The sequence below is a fragment of the Acartia tonsa genome, chromosome 15 (assembly GCF_053477335.1).
Source record: "Acartia tonsa isolate MP-2025a chromosome 15, ASM5347733v1, whole genome shotgun sequence".
NCBI classification, from domain to species: Eukaryota; Metazoa; Arthropoda; class Copepoda; order Calanoida; family Acartiidae; genus Acartia; species Acartia tonsa.
The window spans coordinates 990,556-1,009,373 of record NC_137274.1 but is presented as its reverse complement, the minus strand read 5'-3'; the positions used below and the strand labels follow the sequence as shown (position 1 = coordinate 1,009,373).

The 18,818-nt window shown below is 33.0% G+C and overlaps 1 protein-coding gene across 1 annotated transcript in view; it reads right to left on the bottom strand.

Annotated features, from left to right (window-relative positions):
* Positions 1-15,917, bottom strand: part of LOC145307541 (uncharacterized) — a 50,918-nt gene extending 35,001 nt beyond the window's left edge. The window contains exons 1-13 of the mRNA XM_080149999.1: positions 15,827-15,917; positions 13,393-13,526; positions 12,509-12,674; positions 11,382-11,478; positions 10,473-10,557; positions 9,867-10,007; positions 9,106-9,153; positions 7,696-7,752; positions 6,682-6,737; positions 5,155-5,182; positions 4,232-4,301; positions 3,466-3,529; positions 1,993-2,034 (exon numbers count right to left, since the gene is read on the bottom strand). Coding sequence (XP_080006125.1) covers positions 1,993-2,034; positions 3,466-3,529; positions 4,232-4,301; positions 5,155-5,182; positions 6,682-6,737; positions 7,696-7,752; positions 9,106-9,153; positions 9,867-10,007; positions 10,473-10,557; positions 11,382-11,478; positions 12,509-12,674; positions 13,393-13,526; positions 15,827-15,906 — 1,068 coding nt within the window. The 5' untranslated portion in view covers positions 15,907-15,917. The remainder of the gene's footprint in view (positions 1-1,992; positions 2,035-3,465; positions 3,530-4,231; positions 4,302-5,154; positions 5,183-6,681; positions 6,738-7,695; positions 7,753-9,105; positions 9,154-9,866; positions 10,008-10,472; positions 10,558-11,381; positions 11,479-12,508; positions 12,675-13,392; positions 13,527-15,826) is intronic.
* Positions 15,918-18,818: the final 2,901 nt, after the last annotated feature.

Genomic DNA, 18,818 nt, shown 5'->3' with positions numbered 1-18,818 from the left:
AACGGATAGATGGGTAGAAAGATAGATAAATAAATAGATAGACATATTGATAGATAGACAGATAGATGCAGAAACAGTTGGATATACAGATAGACAGACAGACAGAAAGATAGATATATAGATAGACAGACAGATTGATAGACATACAGATAGATAGACAGACAGACAGATAGATAGAAAAAGAAAAAGAGAGACATACAGATAAATGAACAGACAAATAGATAGATAGACAAACAGATACATGAACAGACCTCGACATCAACTTGGAGCTTTATCTCACAGTAATCTCCAGGTAAACTTGGAAGAAAAATATATTTTTATACAGACAGTAAGACAGACAGACAGACGGATGGTTAGACAGATAGAAAGACAGACAATTGGACAATATCATAGACGTAGGGTTTGACATATGAGGGAATGGAAAAAAATACGAATGGTTGGACAGACAGACCAATAGTGTGACAGACGGAGGGTTGGACATATGAAGGAATGGACAAACAGACAAAAGGTTGGACAGACAGACCAACAGTGGGACAGACGGAGGGTTGGACATATGAAGGAATGGACAAACAGACAAAAGGTTGGACAGACAGACCGACAGTGTGACAGAAGGACAGACGGAAAAGGTTGGACAAGAAAACAGTAAAAGTGTCTGACTATGACGTCAGAAAAAATTAACAATTAACCAATGAGAAGCCAGTATTCACAATGGTAAAATATATAGCGGCCTTTCATTGGTTAATTGTTAATTTTTTCTGACGTCATAGTCAGACACTTTTACTGTGTTCGTTGGACAAATGAGTAAATAGACAACCATTTAGACAGATTTATAGACAAACAAATAGACAGACGTAGGTTTGGTCAAATAAGGAAATGGACATACAACCGGACGGTTAGACAGACAAACAGACAAACGGATGGTTAGACAGATGGACAGACAGACGCAAGGTTGGACATATGAGGGAATGGACAAAAGATGAAGGGTTGGATAGACAGACCAATAGTGGGACAGAGGGAAAGACAGACTGATGATTGGACAAATTGACAGATGCAGGGTTGGATATATGAGGGAATGGACAAACAAACAAATGGAAAGACAGATGGTTGGACAGAAGGTTGGATAAATAATCGATAAACAGACTGACAGATAGACAGACAGACAGACAGATAGATATATAGATAGACAGACAGAAATATGGACAGACACATATATATATATATGACAGATAGATAGACAGATAGATAGATAGACAGATAAACCAACAGATAGATAGATAGACATACATACAGACAGATACATAGATAGACAGACAGACAGACAGGATAGAGAGACAGACAGACAGGATAGAGAGACAGACAGACAGGATAGAGAGACAGACAGATAGATAGATAGACAGACAGAAAGATAAATAGAAAGTTAGATATACAGTAAGATAGATAGAAAGACTGATAGATGAACAGACAAATAGATAGACAGGCAAATAGTTAGATAGACATATAGATATACGATATAGATAGATGGACAGATTTTTATACAGATAGATAGATAGACAGACATATAGATAAATGACAGATAAGAAGATAGATAGACAGATATATATACAGATAAATAGATAGATAGATAGACGGATAGATAAACAGACGATAGATAGACAGACAGATAGTATGTTTCCCCCCATACTGTTTTTTACAGACAGACATAAATGAATTTTTAGGAAAGGTGTGACTAACGGCCATGTTTCCGGGATATTCAGGGATAAGACAATGGACGATTGATGGATTTATATCCCCAATAGATACAAAAAAATAAAATAACCCCTTATTAAAATTATTGGTTGAAATAGTTGGGCACTATCTGATTGAACAAGAAATAAAATGTTTTGAGCCCAAGAATTTGAAAATTTAACTTTGGGTACCAGTGTAATTTTTAGTCCAATGTCCCCTCCCTCCCCTTGATATGGTTAGTAGTATAAAAATATTGTTTTTCTCCCTGTAGAAACAGCTAAGTTCACCGCTGGAACCATTTTCTGATACCTAGAAATAGAACAAGGATGACAACATCCATAAAAGCGAAGCACTGAAACGGTAGGACAAACGGACATTAACACTTGTCTAGTGTCTGAACTGAATAATCAGAATATAAAAGTATCGAAAGAGTCGAATCAAAATTGTAAGTAAATTTGTTGAAAAACTTCTTGATACAGGGTAATGTTTTGGACATACTTACATTTTTAGGACTTGATTATAGAGTTGCTTCGCTTATACTATTGTTCTTTGTTGTCCCAGGAATCAATATACCGAAAATCAGATCAAACGGATAATTAGATCACATAAAAATTTGTTGTTGTTAAAAAAGTAGAAAAATCAATATGTTTAAAATGGACATACGGACATTCTGGTATTGATTATAGAGTTGCTACGCTTTCTAAATCGTACCTAATTACTACAGGAATCACCATGCAAAGTTTGAAATCGATAGGACAATTCTAACATGCCTAAATTAACGAAAAAAAGCTATCTATCTCGGACGGACGGACGGACGAACCGACCCTAATTATAGAAAAGCTTCGCTTTTAAAAAAGGATGACAACATCCATAATTAAGAAAGAAAAAAAAGTTATTAGTCATAAAAAATAGAGAAAGAAGGAAATAATCCTCTTACATAAGGTTTTTTGTCTGAAGCTTAAGATCTTTAGAACTACTGGACTGATTGGGTTCTCTATTTTAAGTAAGCTTCACATAGGTCCTATGATGGTTTTAGGCTATTATTTATTTTTCAGATTTATGTCTTTGGATGGGGTTAAGGTATATGCTAGAATCTTTTTTCACCTTTGAAATCAAGGCCCCTTGATGCTAGATCAATACATAGAAGAATGGAAGAAAAGAATAAGCCAAGGATGACAACATCCATAAAGAATGAGGCAAAAAAATCCAAAAAATATTATTGGTCATAAGAAAAGAGAGAGGAATAAAATAAAGAAAAAGAAAGAAGGATGTAATAATCAGGGATCTAAAGGGATAAGACAATGGCCGATAAAAATTATGTACATCCCCAATGGTGATACACAAATTTAGCCCTTCTGTAGATTATAATTAGTGGTTGAAACATTTAAACACTCAACTTGATATACGAACCAATCAAAATTAAAAAAAGTCCCCAAAGTTGGTAAGCCAATGAATGTGAAAACGTTATTATAAAACTTTGGGAACTAGTGTAATAAACAGCCAATTATCCCCTCTATCTGCATAATAAAATATAGAAGATTGATAGAAAATCGCAAATTTTTAAAAAATATATCTTTTTTTGCATGACCATTAACTGTTTCCCCTACAGCGTTACAGATTGACAGACTAATGGTATTTGAAAGGGCAGGGAAGTGACATAAAAATAACCTAGAATAGACTTTTTAAATTTCATCAATAACTAACCAAGAAATTCAAAGAATACAGACAGACAGACTTTACCTTGTAGCCTGGGCAAAGAATTGTTCTGGGGATTTCTATCTCACTTCTCTCATCAGCAGATTTACTAAAAACACAAAAGTTTGGTCACTAATAATAGTAGTACCCAAAGTTTTTGAGCAAACAAATCCCTTTTCCTTTAATAGTAGGTTCCCAAACACAGTATTGTGACTATTTTAGATTTGATTGCAGGATCTTTGCCAGAAAGTTATAACAGTAAAGAGATGGGCCTGTTTTGGGCCAAGGCATTTATGTCGCAATATTGTACTTGGATTTTGCACCAAATTTTCATGTACTTTAATAAACACTCACAGTTGTCTAAAATAATATTACTCCCCTATACATCTCTTTCTACTAAATGAACAAACTGAACAATAAATGGGGTAATTATTAGCAACCTAAATTGACAAAAAAATTTGGTAATACATTGACGTATTGTTCATACAGGGATCTCAAGGGATAAGACAATGGCCAATAAATTGATTTACATCAACAATGTCAATACTCAAAATATAGATTAAAATTAGTGGTTGAAACGTTTTAACACTTAACTAAATGCGACATCCAATTATAATTCAATAAAAGTCCCCAAATTTGCTAACCCAATGAATAAGAAAAAGTCAGAATAAAACTTTGGGTATTAGTGTAATAAACAGCCCGATGTCTCCTCCCCCCACTAGGGTTCATGGCTTTAGCGTACTTTGAGTACTCTAGGGTACTTGGGTACTTCATTGTACTTTGGGTACTTTACTGTACTTTGGGCACTTACCTAATCATGACAACATATTCTGAGATACAGTCGGAATTCTCAAACAGATCCTTTCTCCATCCAATATAACCTAAATATTTCCGATTAATATCCGCTGGATTAGAACTGATTTGGTCGGTCAGCCTTACTGAAAAATCATGTATAGCATCGTATTACACACAACTTTTTACGATTATTAAAATAAAAATTATGAAATTGATACCAGTTTTCTTATCTCAGTCCGTCGGCCCCACGGTCTAACAAAACTGGTTTTATCTTCTATTTTTTTATTTTAATATCCGCGAAGAGTTGTCTATAATACTATGAGATAAATAACTATTCTGGGATCTGGTTCAGTTCACGGTTAAATGTTCCTTGTAACGAGTATAAGATCTCCAGACTGACATATCACAGACAAGAAAACAGACAGATGTACAGACAGACATACAGGTAGACAAACAAACGACAGACATACAAACAAACAGAAAGACAAACAGAAAGACAAACAGACAGACAAACAGACAGACAAACAGACAGACAAACAGACAGACAAACAGACAGACAAACAGACAGACAAACAGACAGACAAACAGACAGACAAACAGACAGACAAACAGACAGACAAACAGACAGACAAACAGACAGACAAACAGACAGACAAACAGACAGACAGACAAACAGACAGACAAACAGATAGACAAACAGACAGACAAACAGACAGACAAACAGACAGACAAACAGACAGACAGACAAACAGACAGACAAACAGACAGACAAACAGACAGACAAACAGACAGACAAACAGACAGACAAACAGACATACAAACAGACAGACAAACAGAAATACAAAAAGACAGACAAACAAACAGACACATATGCAGACAAACAAACAGACAAACAACAGACAGACAAACAGAATAGATTTTTTAAAATAAAAATTTTACCTTCGCGCCTAATAGGAGATTTAATTCTGAACGAAGGAAATATTTCAAATTATAATTTAGAGGATTTTTACAAATATTTTGGAAGATTTTTCAATTAATAATTAAAAAAAATAGATAGATATGAAAAAAATTATAAGTTTAAATAAATAAGATTAAACCAGGGATCTAAAGGGATAAGACAATAGACGATAAATTGATATACATCCCCAATGATAACAAACAAAATAACACATTTTGTAGATAAAAATTATTGGCTGAATTCTGAAGAACCCAACGTTTTTTAAACCAACGAATAGAATTACGCGGTCCAAAAAACTATTGGTACCATTATAAATATAATTTACAGTCCAATGTCCCCTCCCTCCCTACTTTAAATATACCAAGATAAAACATACTTTTTAATCAGTTGGATGAGTGAAACATTTTTACAGTTAGGCTTTGAAACCGATCAATATCCGCTGGATAAGAATTAGTTCTCAGAAATTCTGAAATCGTATATAGCATTGTATTATAGACATTTTTTATTAAATGTAAAAAGATAAAAAGCCTATAATTGATAACAGTTTTGTTAGCCCAGCAGGCTTAGGAAACTGTGGGTATTATGCAATGATAACTTTAGGGACTTTGAAAAGTTCCAATTTTATTTCAGGCTAGCCAGGCAGAATCGTCTACCTGGATTCTATTCTGTACTTTATCTTCTTTGCATGCCCCAACAAAAATTTAAGGAGGTTGATTATCCCCCCCCCCTCCTCCTCCTATTAAGTATATTTTACCCCTCTGTAATTTTTTTGTGGGGGGGGGGGGGAGAAGGATAAGAAAAATACATTTACAACCACCCCTAAAAAAAATGTAAAGGCATGAACGTACTTGCTTTACGAATCCTGTATAAAGTCCCGAACTGAATTTGAATTTAAACGGTATCTATTTATTTATTCTTTTAGAAACTACTCAACTGTGACATATCAGGGATTTAAAGAGATAAGACAATGGCCAAAAAATGGATTTACAGCAATAATACACAAAATTAGTGGTTGAAACGTTTGAACACTTAACTAAACTAAATAACATCCAATCAAAGTCCCCAAAATTGCTTAGCCAACGAATAAGAAAACGTGGTAATAAAAGTTTGGGGACTAGTGTGTTAAACAGCCCAATGTCCCCTCCCTTCCTCCCTGGACATTTTAGTTTCAGGAGGGGGAGCGAAGCTTCTTCGCATAGCTCAAATGTCGGTCTGTCTGTTCGTCTTTTTGTAATTTCTTGTTTTGGTTGGTTTATTAAGTTGAATGTCTAAACGTTTCAACCACTAATTGTAATCTACAGAAGGGTTAATTTTGTGTACCATAATTGGGGATGTACATCAATGTATTGGCCATTGTCTTATCCCTTTAGATCCCTGCCTATTTTTCCTTTTCTTGTAAATCATATAGAAACAGCGTATAGTGTCCAATAAGAAATGACGTCATATAATACAAATGACCAATGATAGGCCAGTATACATTTTAATTTGTATAATGAAATATTTTTCCTAAAAGTTGAAACTAATTTTATCTCTCTCTCCTCTCCGCATTGTGTTGTGGGCTTCCCTAAAAAATATTATATAAAGTACTCAAAGTTATTGGGTCAACGAATAAGATAACTTGGTTATAAAACTTTGGGTACCAGTTTTATTTAGATTCAGTATCTCCTTTCTCTCTCTCTCTCTCTCTCTGTTTCTCTCTCTCTCTCTCTCTTTTTCTCTCTCTCTCTCTCTCTCTCTCTCTCTCTCTCTCTCTCTCTCTCTCTCTCTCTCTCTCTTTCTCTCTCTCCCTCTCTCTCTCTCTCTTTCTCTCTCTCTCTCTCTAGGCATTTAGTCACTAATCCTAGATTAACAAGGATGACAACATCCATAAAAGCGAAAAGGTAAGACGAACGAACATATTAAAAATTAATTAGAAATCGAAACAAAAATCATATCTTTATAATAAAGTAACAGGAGATGTGTCTGTCTGTCTGTACCGAAGGATCTCGCTAACCGCTGAACTGATCGGGTTCTCCTTTACAGGGTAACTTCTCATAGGTCCTGGGAAGGTTTATAACTATTATTCGGGGGGGGGGGGGGGGGTACTACCATCCTCCAAAGAGAAATCGCAAAAAAACACAACTAACCTCATCTAGCGGCCGAGAAAATATTTTTGGTAAACAAAATTTAAAAAAATAAACATTTACGTTTTTAGACTTAATTATAAAGATGCTTCGCTTAAAACATTATACCTAATGATTCTAGGAATCCTTATTGCAAAAAAATAAGTGGATTAAATGATTATATTATATGTAAAATTACTTTTTAAAAAGTTATAGATAGACTTTCTGGTAATGATTATAGAGTTACTACGCTTTCTACAAAGAACCTAAATGCAACAGGAATCATCCTGCCAAGTTTGAAAGCGATAGGACAATTCTAACTTGCCTAAATCAACGAAAAATTCTATCTTCTAGGTACGGACGTACGGACGGAACAACCCTAATTATAGAAAAGCTTCGCTTTTAAAAAATATTACAAACCTGAATTGCGATTAACGGTTTCATAATTTTCGACCACTGTGGATTGGATATCTCTGACTATATAAAAAATAAATAATAGTTATTTCTCGCATCATATTATAATCAACTTTCCGCGGATATATAATGTACAATTATAAGATTAAAATCAGTTTTTATATTCGCAGAAAACTGGATATAATACGTATGGATGATCGGTTTCGAATGAATACGAGAAATGCAAAGCTGTTCTATAATTAGGGTCAGTTCGTCTGTCTTTTAACTTTTTTTGACAACAAATTTATATATTGTATTTATCAGGTTTTATGAATACTGATTCCTATTACAACACGGTACAATTTTACGGGAATTTATGCATTAGTTTTAATGCTCGTTTGTCCTACCGTTTTAGCGCTTCGCTTTTATGGATGTTGTCATCCTTGTTTAACCTATATTAGCGACCACTTTCACTTCCAATTTTTAAGCCTTTTTTTTAAGACAGACAGAGGGACAGACATCAAGCTACTTTGTATTGGAGATTACAAACCCATCACCCTCTTAGGTTTGTTTGTTATCCTTGATGATTCATGTAGTAGTTAGGTACGATTTAGAAAGCACAGCAACTCTATAATTGTTACCAGAAAGTCCGTATATCCGTATGTGATAAGATCATCAGATTGATGAGTACTGATTCCTATTACAATAAGGTACAATATTATAAGTAAAGCATCCCTATAATCAAGTTCTAAAACAGTATCCTGTATTTAAGAAGTTTTGCAACAAATTTACGTATAATTTTGTTAAAACTTTTATATTTATATTTTGTATATTCAGTTCATCAAGAGTTAATGTTCGTCTGTCATACCATTTCAGAGCTTCGCTTTTATGTTTATATATACTATGATGTTGTGTGGTATTCGGCAACCCTAGGCCATGGTTTCATGGCAACCCTGCTCCCGACTTGTAGAAGGTCCGAGGGACCTCCCTTGAGTAGGGGGGTGGGTACACTTGACCCCTCCCCCATGCATTAAAAGTATTTATAGTTTTGACAATCCTATTATGGTTAATCTGATTTGCTTGTTTCCCCACCCCTTTCCAGGGATGGGGGATAAATGTTGCCTATTTTGTTTATTGTATGTATATATATATATTTAACCTCTGATTTAGTATTAATTATTCCAATCTGTGTATTGATTATTTGTTGTATTATAAATCAGTAACCTTTAGACTCTGAATAAAGTAACACCCAATTCAATTCTGTTTGTTATTTGGTGATACATAGAGAAGCCCAGCTTCTCTATAATTATACTTGTCCACGTCTGTTCACACTGCCGTAATACCCGAACTTGGGAAGCGGCTGACAAACCGCGGCCGCTACCACAGTTGTTCTTCTTATAAAAAAATATTTTTAAGATAATTTTATCATTTTTATACCTGGTTCTTCATTTTGAAAATCTTTGAAATCTTTTAATGTTTCTGATTCTAAATCATATTTGCTCAAAAATTATTAATAAAGTCTGTTAGTTTTTTAAATGTTTGATCATATATTTGGTTATATAACTCTATCAAAAACTGCATATTTTAGTATTCTTCTTATTTTTCCATGAAATAGAAAGATATTACAAAACTGATTACTTGGGCTTATAAATGAACTGTTTCAGCATCTTGGGTCAAAAAAAGGTCTGTTTTGAAAGCATTTTTGACAGGAGTATGACCGAATACATGGTCAAACATAACAAATAACTGTATTCATCACTTACTTAAATTTTACTAGAGATAGAAAGACAACTTTGTCTGTCCATCTGTCCGTTAGAAACATTAATTTTTGACTATTATTCAAGATAGATGGCTGACTTTTTTTGGTGACGATTCCATAAGCACCACTCATATAATTTTATTAGTCCATCATTATAGAGCAGAGGTGGATTCTTTTTAAAAAGTAAGGTCGGCTGCATTGCTGCCTCACCAAAATTGTTTTTGGGAAAAATCCTCCAATATCATATAAAAAATCTACAAAAATTAAATAAAATCTAATGTTAATTATAACCGTGTAAAGATAATAATCTGAGTAAATATACCTAGTGAAGTTGTATTTTCTAGTGTAAAATTGTCTTTATTCAACAAAATGTCGCCTTTGTTCACCAAAATGTCGTCTTTGTTTATCAAAAAGTCGTCTTCATTTGTCAAAAAGTCACCTTCATTTCCCAAAATGTCGCCTTCACTCTTCAAATTATTGTCTTCGATCATCGAAAGATCATCATTCTTGAAAATTTCATCGTCTCTCTGTAAACTATCATCGTAATTGATGGTTGTGGTAGAGTTATCTTCATCTGATTCTGTGTTTATGTCATTTAATTGTTTTGAGATCAACTGAAATTTGATTGCCTTTTTCTTTCCTAATTTCCGAAGTTGTACAGCAGATAACTCAAATGTTGAAAAACCTATTTTAAGTACTCCAGTCAAAGGGAAAAGCATTATAATGTATGTATAAACGATTTATACATTATATTTTCATTCAAAATTTTATTAATTCAAATTTAGATTTTTTTTAAGTTTGAAGCTTTTTTAGCTAGTGGTAAATATTGATACACATTCGGAAATTAAATTCAGTTCATCAATTATAAACAGCTTTTCATGGATATAAATAAGTACAATTATAAGATTAAAACCAGTTTTGTTATCCCTGAGATGTCAAAGGCACAGGCTAACAAAACTTGTTTTAATCTTGTTTTTAATTGTACATTTTTATATTCACAAAAAACTGGATATTGAAATTGGTTGAAACAATTTAATTGACATACCCTGTGAAATATTGCTACCACCTATTACCCATTCTATTTTGAATGGATCTGACAAATCTTCCGTTTCTACAAATACCAAGACTGTCTTTATAAATTTTCATAACTATCAGCTATGCCCCTCGAGGCCCTTAGCCCAAACATCAAGAATAGTTATTTCTCGTATTCATTCGAATCCGGTGGATAAGAACTGGTTCTCATCCATACGAAAAAACTATGTCTAGCATCGTATTATATCCAGCCTTATACGAATATAAAAATGTACAATCATAACATTAAAACCAGTTTTTTAGCCCGTGCCTTCGGCACATTGGGGCTAAAAAAACTGGTATTATTCTTATATATATCTGCGGAAAGCTGTTATACTACGATGCGAGAAATAACTATTATTGCATTGTATTATTAACAGCTTTAGGTTGATATAAAAATGTACAGATATAAATCCATTTTTTAGCACAGACTAAAAAACTGTTTTTAATCCTATGATTATCCATTTTTATATTCATAGAAAACTGGATATTATACAATGCTATACCTGATTTTTCAGTATGGTTGAGAACCATTTCAATCCACCGGATATCAGTTGGTTTCGAAACAATACTGTAAATTTTTTTTTTGAAACATCTTATATTGTCCAATAAAAAATGACCAATGATAGGCCAGTAAACATTGAAATTGACCAATGGTAAATTGTATACTGGCCTATAATTGGTAATTTGTTTTGTATGACATCATTTTTATTGGATATTATACGATGTTTCTTTTTTTTCTTTTGGTATTTTTTTACCATGACAGGAATTTATGGTATTGGTATTGTATTAATTTCCACGCGCTATTTCAAAATAGCATAAATGCCCCGTAAAATTATAAGGAAATGAAATGTCGTCTTCAAGATACAACAAATGACAGTACTGTTCCTGATGGAAAATGTTGAGTAAGGTTTGCTTCCAAATCATTCAGGCTCAGCTCATCCTCTCTCTTTCCAGTTCTATCTCTCATTGTCATGTCCCTGAAGTATTATTTTTCCTATTCTTTTGAAACCGATTAATATCCAGTGGATTAAAACCGGTTCTCATACTAAAAAATTATGTCTAACATTGTATAAGTATTAAGTATATCCAGTTTTCTACGAATAAATAATGTACAGTCATAAGATAAAGATCAGTTTTTTTAGCCCATGCCTTCGGCATCTCAGGGCTAAAAAAAACTGGTTGTAATATTATAATTGTACATTTTATATACGCGGAAAGCTGTTTACAATACGATGCCAGAAATAACTATTATTGCAATGTATGGGAGGAAAGGGACATTGGGATGTTTATTACACTGGTCCCCAACGTTTTATAATAATGTTTTCTTATTCGTTGGCTTAGCAACTTTAGGGACTTAGGGTGTACATCAATTCATTGGCTATTGTCTTATCCCCTTTAATCCCTGGCATTGTATTATAGACAGCTTTCTGTAGATAATAAAATGAAAAATCATAAGATTCAAACCTCTTATGATATTTTGGAGGAGATTTTTTTCAGGGGGGTTGTCGGCTTCCATCCCTCATTTTTAATTTTAGTTTTAAAAAAGATATTTTTTTTTTTGGGGGGGGGGGAGTTTTTTATGGGCGATTTCTGTTGGGAGGGTGGTGGTACCCTCCCCCAAAATAGTTTTAAACCTTTCAATGACCTATGAGAAGGTACCCTGTAAAGGAGAACCATATCGGTTCAGCGGTTTGCGAGATCCTTAGGTACAGACAGACAATCATCCTGTTACTTTATTATAAGGATTCATGCGTGTTTCTTATACTTAATTCTTAAGAGAGTGAATAATAGGCTGTTTTATAGTCCCCAAAGTTTTACAATAACGATTCATTATTCGTTAGCTTACCAACTTTGGGGAGTTCTGATTGGTTGATTCATTAAGTTGACTGTTTCAACCACTTATTTCAATCTACAGAAGGGGTAGTTTTGTGCATCATCATTGGGGATGTACAATTTACATCAATTTATCGGCCATTGTCTTATCCCTTTAGATCCTTAACAGTTTACCCTTCATCAATATTTTCAGTTTGATTTAGAAGAATATCAATGATATTAAGATTATCTTTATCCACTACAGTATTCAACTCTAATTCTTCAGCTTTCATAGATTTTTCTGTCACATCATCATTCGCGGATTTTTCATCTTCCAAATTTGTTACGTTATTCGAATCATCTGAAACAATTAAGATGGTTTTAGCCTATTCTTGTCTGTAGCAAAGGATCTTGCATACCACTGATCCTATATGGTTCTCCTTTACAGTGAAGCTTCTTATAGGTCTAGGGCAGGTTTTTAACTATTTTAGGGTAGATTTCCCACCTCTAATAGATAATAAAAAGATTTAAATTTTGGGTTGGGGGTCTTTTACCCTCCCATCTTAAGTGCCCCTAGAGGCTTCTAGGGTAGTAGCCGCTTTTGTTATTACTAGCGGATACGCATATTGTGGCACTTTAAATGTTTTTAATTCGGTGCCTATGTTGCGTTCAAGTCTCTAGAATATTAAAAAAATATCAATTTTTTATATTTCTATTAGGAGGGTGGTGGTACCCTCCCCCAAAATAGTTATAAACCTTCCCTAGACCTATGAGAAGCTACCTTGTTAAGGAGAACCCAATCGGTTCAGCGTTTAGCGAGATCTTTGGTAAGACAAACAGATGAACACAGTAATAGTGTCTGACTGATTATGACGTAACAAAAAAAATTAGCCAATGAGAGGCCACTATAAATTTTACCATTGGTCAATAACGGCCTATCATTGGCTAATCTTTTTTGTTACGTCATAATCAGTCAGACACTATTACTGTGTTCCAAACAGATATCCTGATACTTTATTATAAAAAGTGGCTTTTTTTAGCTAAGGCCAAAATATAATATATAAATGTTTATCAATTACCTTCTAAATAAGTATCGTTGGATAAAACCGGTTTTTCTAAATCAGCTGTTGAAGTATTTGCCGCCAAATCTGAAAGCTCGAAGCCATTTGTTGTTGTTGTTTCCAAAACCGGTTCTTCACTGGCATTTGTTGATCTAGAGATATTTTACAGTTTGATTCTTATATAAAAGTAACAGGATGAGCATTTGTCAGTATGTGTGTCTGTCTGTTTGTTTATCTATCTATCTGTCTATCTATATGTCTGCCTGTCTATCTGTCTGTCAATCTATCTTTCTTTCTGCTATCTGTCTGTCTATCTATCTATCTGTCTACCTGTCTGTCTATCTATATGTCTGTTTATCTATCTGTTTGTATATCTACCTGTCTGTCTATCTATCTGTCTGTGTAATTGTCTGTCTATCTATCTGTCTGTCTAAGTGGTTGTCTGTCTATCTATATGTCTATCTATCTATCTGTCTGTCTATCTATCTGTCTATCTAACTATCTGTCTATCTATCTGTCTGTCTATCTAACTATCTGTCTGCCTGTCTCAAATAGCTGGACCAATATGGTTCTCCTTTACAGGGAAGCCTTTGCAGAGCATAGACCTGGCACTTTAAGGGAAACCTTCCAGGGATCTAAAGGGATAAGACAATGGCCGATAAATTGATGTACATCCCAAATGATGATACAAAAAAATACCCCTCTATAGATTTTAATAGAGGTTGAAACATTTTGATACTCAACTCAATGAACCAAACAATCAAAATTTAATTAAAGTCTGCAAAGTTATTAAGCCAACAAATAAGAAAACGTTATTATAAAACTTTGAGGACTAGTGTAATACACAGCCCAATGTCTCCTTCCTCCCTGACATAAGGTAGTGATCTAAAACTTGAATTTAACTTGTAATTCCTACGCTTTTATTTTTATAGAGTGAGGGGACAATGGGCTGATTAATACACTAGTCCCCAAAGTTTTATAATAACGTTTTCTTATTTGTTAGCTTAACAACTATTGGGACTTTTGAATTTGATTAGTAGATTAATTAAGATAAGTATTTAATCGTTTCAACCACCAATTTTAATACACAGAAGGAGTAATTTTATGTATCATCATTGGGGACGTACATTAATTTACCCGACATTGTCTTATCCCTTTAGATCCCTGTGCTATTCTTGATATTCAAATATTTGCATAAAATTTTGCTACGTCATTATTCAACAAGGATGAAAACATCCATAAAACCAAAGCTCTCAAATGAAAGAAAAAACGAACATAAACACTTGTAGAGTGTCAGAACAGAATAAGCAGAACGTTAATGCATAAGTCTAAACAAAATTGTAACTAAATTTGTTGCAAAACTGCTTAAATACACTGTTTAGGGACTTACATTTTTAGAACTTGATAAAAAGTAAAAAATCAGCATGTTTAAAATGGACGTTCGGACTTTCTGGTAACGATTATAGAAATGCTACGCTTTCAACGTCGTACCCAACTGATAAATGAATCATTATGCAAAGTTTGAAATCGATAGAACAATTATAAGCTGTTTAAATAAATAAAGGAACTAACCGTTACAGACGGACGGACCGATCCTAATTATAGAAAAGCTTCGCTTTTAACATTTGTATTCTAATAGCTCCTTTTCTCAGCCGCTATTAAAAATAGACAGCTGAAATTTTTTTGTGAAAATTTCTTATATCAATAATTTGTCACTTTGTCTGTCTACATTTGATCTATCTATCTATCTATCTATCTATCTATCTATCTATCTATCTATCTATCTATCTATCTATCTATCTATCTATCTATCTATCTATCTATCTATCTATCTATCTATCTATCTATCTATCTATCTATCTATCTATCTATCTATCTATCTATCTATCTATCTATCTATCTATCTATCTATCTATCTATCTATCTATCTATCTATCTATCTATCTATCTATCTATCTATCTATCTATCTATCTATCTATCTATCTATCTATCTATCTATCTATCTATCTATCTATCTATCTATCTATCTATCTATCTATCTATCTATCTATCTATCTATCTATCTATCTATCTATCTATCTATCTATCTATCTATCTATCTATCTATCTATCTATCTATCTATCTATCTATCTATCTATCTATCTATCTATCTATCTATCTATCTATCTATCTATCTATCTATCTATCTATCTATCTATCTATCTATCTATCTATCTATCTATCTATCTATCTATCTATCTATCTATCTATCTATCTATCTATCTATCTATCTATCTATCTATCTATCTATCTATCTATCTATCTATCTATCTATCTATCTATCTATCTATCTATCTATCTATCTATCTATCTATCTATCTATCTATCTATCTATCTATCTATCTATCTATCTATCTATCTATCTATCTATCTATCTATCTATCTATCTATCTATCTATCTATCTAAAAACCTTTTAAGAATTCTTGAAGTGTAAACAGATTTGAAAAACAAACAAATAAAAACGCATTTTAACATTCTAACTGTAAACATTGTTCATATCTAAAAAGAATACAAGTTTATAAAACTTTGGGGACCAGTTTATAATACTTTGGGTACCATATTATAAAACTTTGGGTACCAGTTTATAAAACTTTGGGTAACAATTTATAAAACTTTGGGTACAAGTTTATAAAACTTTGGGTAACAATTTATAAAACTTTGGGTACCAGTTTATAAAACTTTGGGTAACAATTTATAAAACTTTGGGTACAAAATTTGTTGGTGTTCAAACTTTTCAACCAATAATTGTGTAGTGGGACAAAGTGTCTAAAAAATCAGCAATTTGACGTCATAATAATTGAGGGAGATGAGAGGAGAAGTGGGAAAGAAAACCCCTAAAAAAGAGATGGATATAATCCCTCTTATTATGACGACATGTGGCTAATGTTCGGGACATTTTGTTCCACTACATAATTTTAATCTTCAAAGGGAGTAATTTTTTATCAGAGATTATTTTTCGTCCATTGTCCTGGATTATTAATTTTTTTTCTCTGACAATTTCAATACATTATAGGCCTAATTCAGGGGAAAACCAATTTCCTGCTTATTATCCACGACTATTAAATGTTTATTTAGGCCGGGATCTTAAGGGATAAGACAATGGACGATAAATCGATGTATATCCCTAATGATGATTTACAAAATTACCCCTACTTTGAAGATTATCAGTGGAGATTTATAAAAAGTACCCAAAGTTTTTAATGCCAACAACGTGTTTAGAACGTGTTTATAAAACTTTGGGTACCAGTATAATTAAGAGTCCAATTTCCCCTCTCCTCCCTTATATTTAAGACAATGGTCTTTTTTAAAAGGTTTATCTTTTTAGATATATATTAATTAGCAAATTAAAAATCATCCAAAATTGTTTTGGAAAATCTATGAGATTTTAATTTCTCGTATTCATTCGAATCCGGTGGATAGAAACCGGTTCTCATCTATACGAAAAAAAACTATGTCTAGCATCGTTTTATATCCAGTTTTCTACGAATATAAAAATGTACAATCATTAATCTTATAATTATACATTCTATATCCGCGGAAAGCCGTTTATAATACAATGCGAGAAATAACTATTATTTAATCCAGCTGCACGATTCTATATACCTAAATAAACAATCACGTCTTTTTACGATAAACGGCCGTTTAAAAATAGATTTAATATTTATCCAGTTTTTGCCTTTTTTTAAGACTATAAATAGTTATTTATCCCATCGTATTGCAGACAGCTTTTCATAGGAATTGAAATGAAAAATTACAAGATTAAAACCAGTTTTGTTAGACCCGCGGGACTGAAAAATAAACAAAATAAGTAATAATTGTATAATTTATATTTGAATATTAGTGGAAAATTGTCTATAATACGATGCCATTTATGATTTTTCCGTATGGCTGAGAAACAAATTCTAATCCAGTGGATATTAATCGGTTTCAAAGCCATACTGAAAATTTGTTTATTTCTTTACTTTGCAGTTTATATTTTCTTTTGGGCTCGGCACTTACGCATAAGAAGATTATCTGTCCTTATATAAAAGTAACAGGATGTCTATGAGGTCTGTGTATATGTCTGTATGTCTGTGTGTACCGAAGGATCTCGCTAACCGCTGAACCGATAAGGTTCTCCTTTACAGGGTAGCTTCTCATAGGTCCTGAGAAGGTTATTAAAAAAATTTAGTGGGGGCAGGGTTATTACTACCCTCCTTAAGAGAAAGTGCCCCTAGAGGCCTCTATTGGTGTATCTTTAAAAATAGTAGGAATTTTGTTAAATTGTCCTTTGATATCTCTCTACTACTGAACCGATTGATTTCTCCAATTTGGTGAAGCTCCAAATAGGTCCTGTGATGGTTTTAGGTCATTTTTATTTTTAGATTCAAGTCTTCGTGTGGTTTTATGCTATTTCCTTAGAATACGAAGCCTCTAGATTCTAGGGGTTTCAGCCGCTAGTTCCATATATAGTAAACCGTATTTTGTAAGTCAAACAGCCTATATTATTTAGGGATCTAAAGGAATAAGACAATGGCCGATAAATTGATGTACATCCTCAATGAGAATACACAAAATTATCCCTTCTGTAAATTAAAATTAATGGTTGAAACGTTTAAACACTCAACTTAAAAATCAACTAATTAAAATTCACTATAGTCCCCAAAGTTATTAATCCAACCAATAATAAAACGTTATTATAAAACTTTGGGGCCTAGTGTAATAAACATTAAACAGACCATTGTTCCCTCTCTCTCTCTCTCTGTATATTATTACAGCGACTACTGCCAAGCCCAGATTTCTAAATTGTACCACTACCAAGCCCCTTTAAAAATAAGTGGTTTAAACGTTTGAACACTCAACTCAAAAAATTAAATCAAAATTCACTATAGTCCCCAAAGGTATTAAGCTAACGAATAAGAAAACGTTATTTTAAAATATTTGTGACTAGTGTAATAATCAGCCCATTGTCCCCTCTCTCTCTCTCTGTATATTATTACAGCGACTACTGCCAAGCCCAGATATCTAAATTGTACCCTTTAAAATTTTAAGGCTCCTTTAAAATTAGTGGTTGAAACGTTTAAACACTCAACCCAAAAATAAACCAATAAAATTCACTATAGTCCCCAAAGTTATTAATCCAACGAATAAGAAAACATCATAATAAAACTTTGAGGACTAGTGTAATAAACAGCCCATTGTCCCCTCTCTCTGTGTGTATATTATTACAGCGACACTTGCCAAGCCCAGATTTCTAAACTGTACCACTACCAGTACCAAGCCCTTTTAAAATTAGTCCCCTGCCCCTCCTTTATTCAAGGGATCTAAAGGGATAAGACAATGGACGATAAATTGATATACATCCCCAATGATAATTAACAAAATTAACACTTTCTGTAGTTTAAAATCACTGTTTAAAAAGT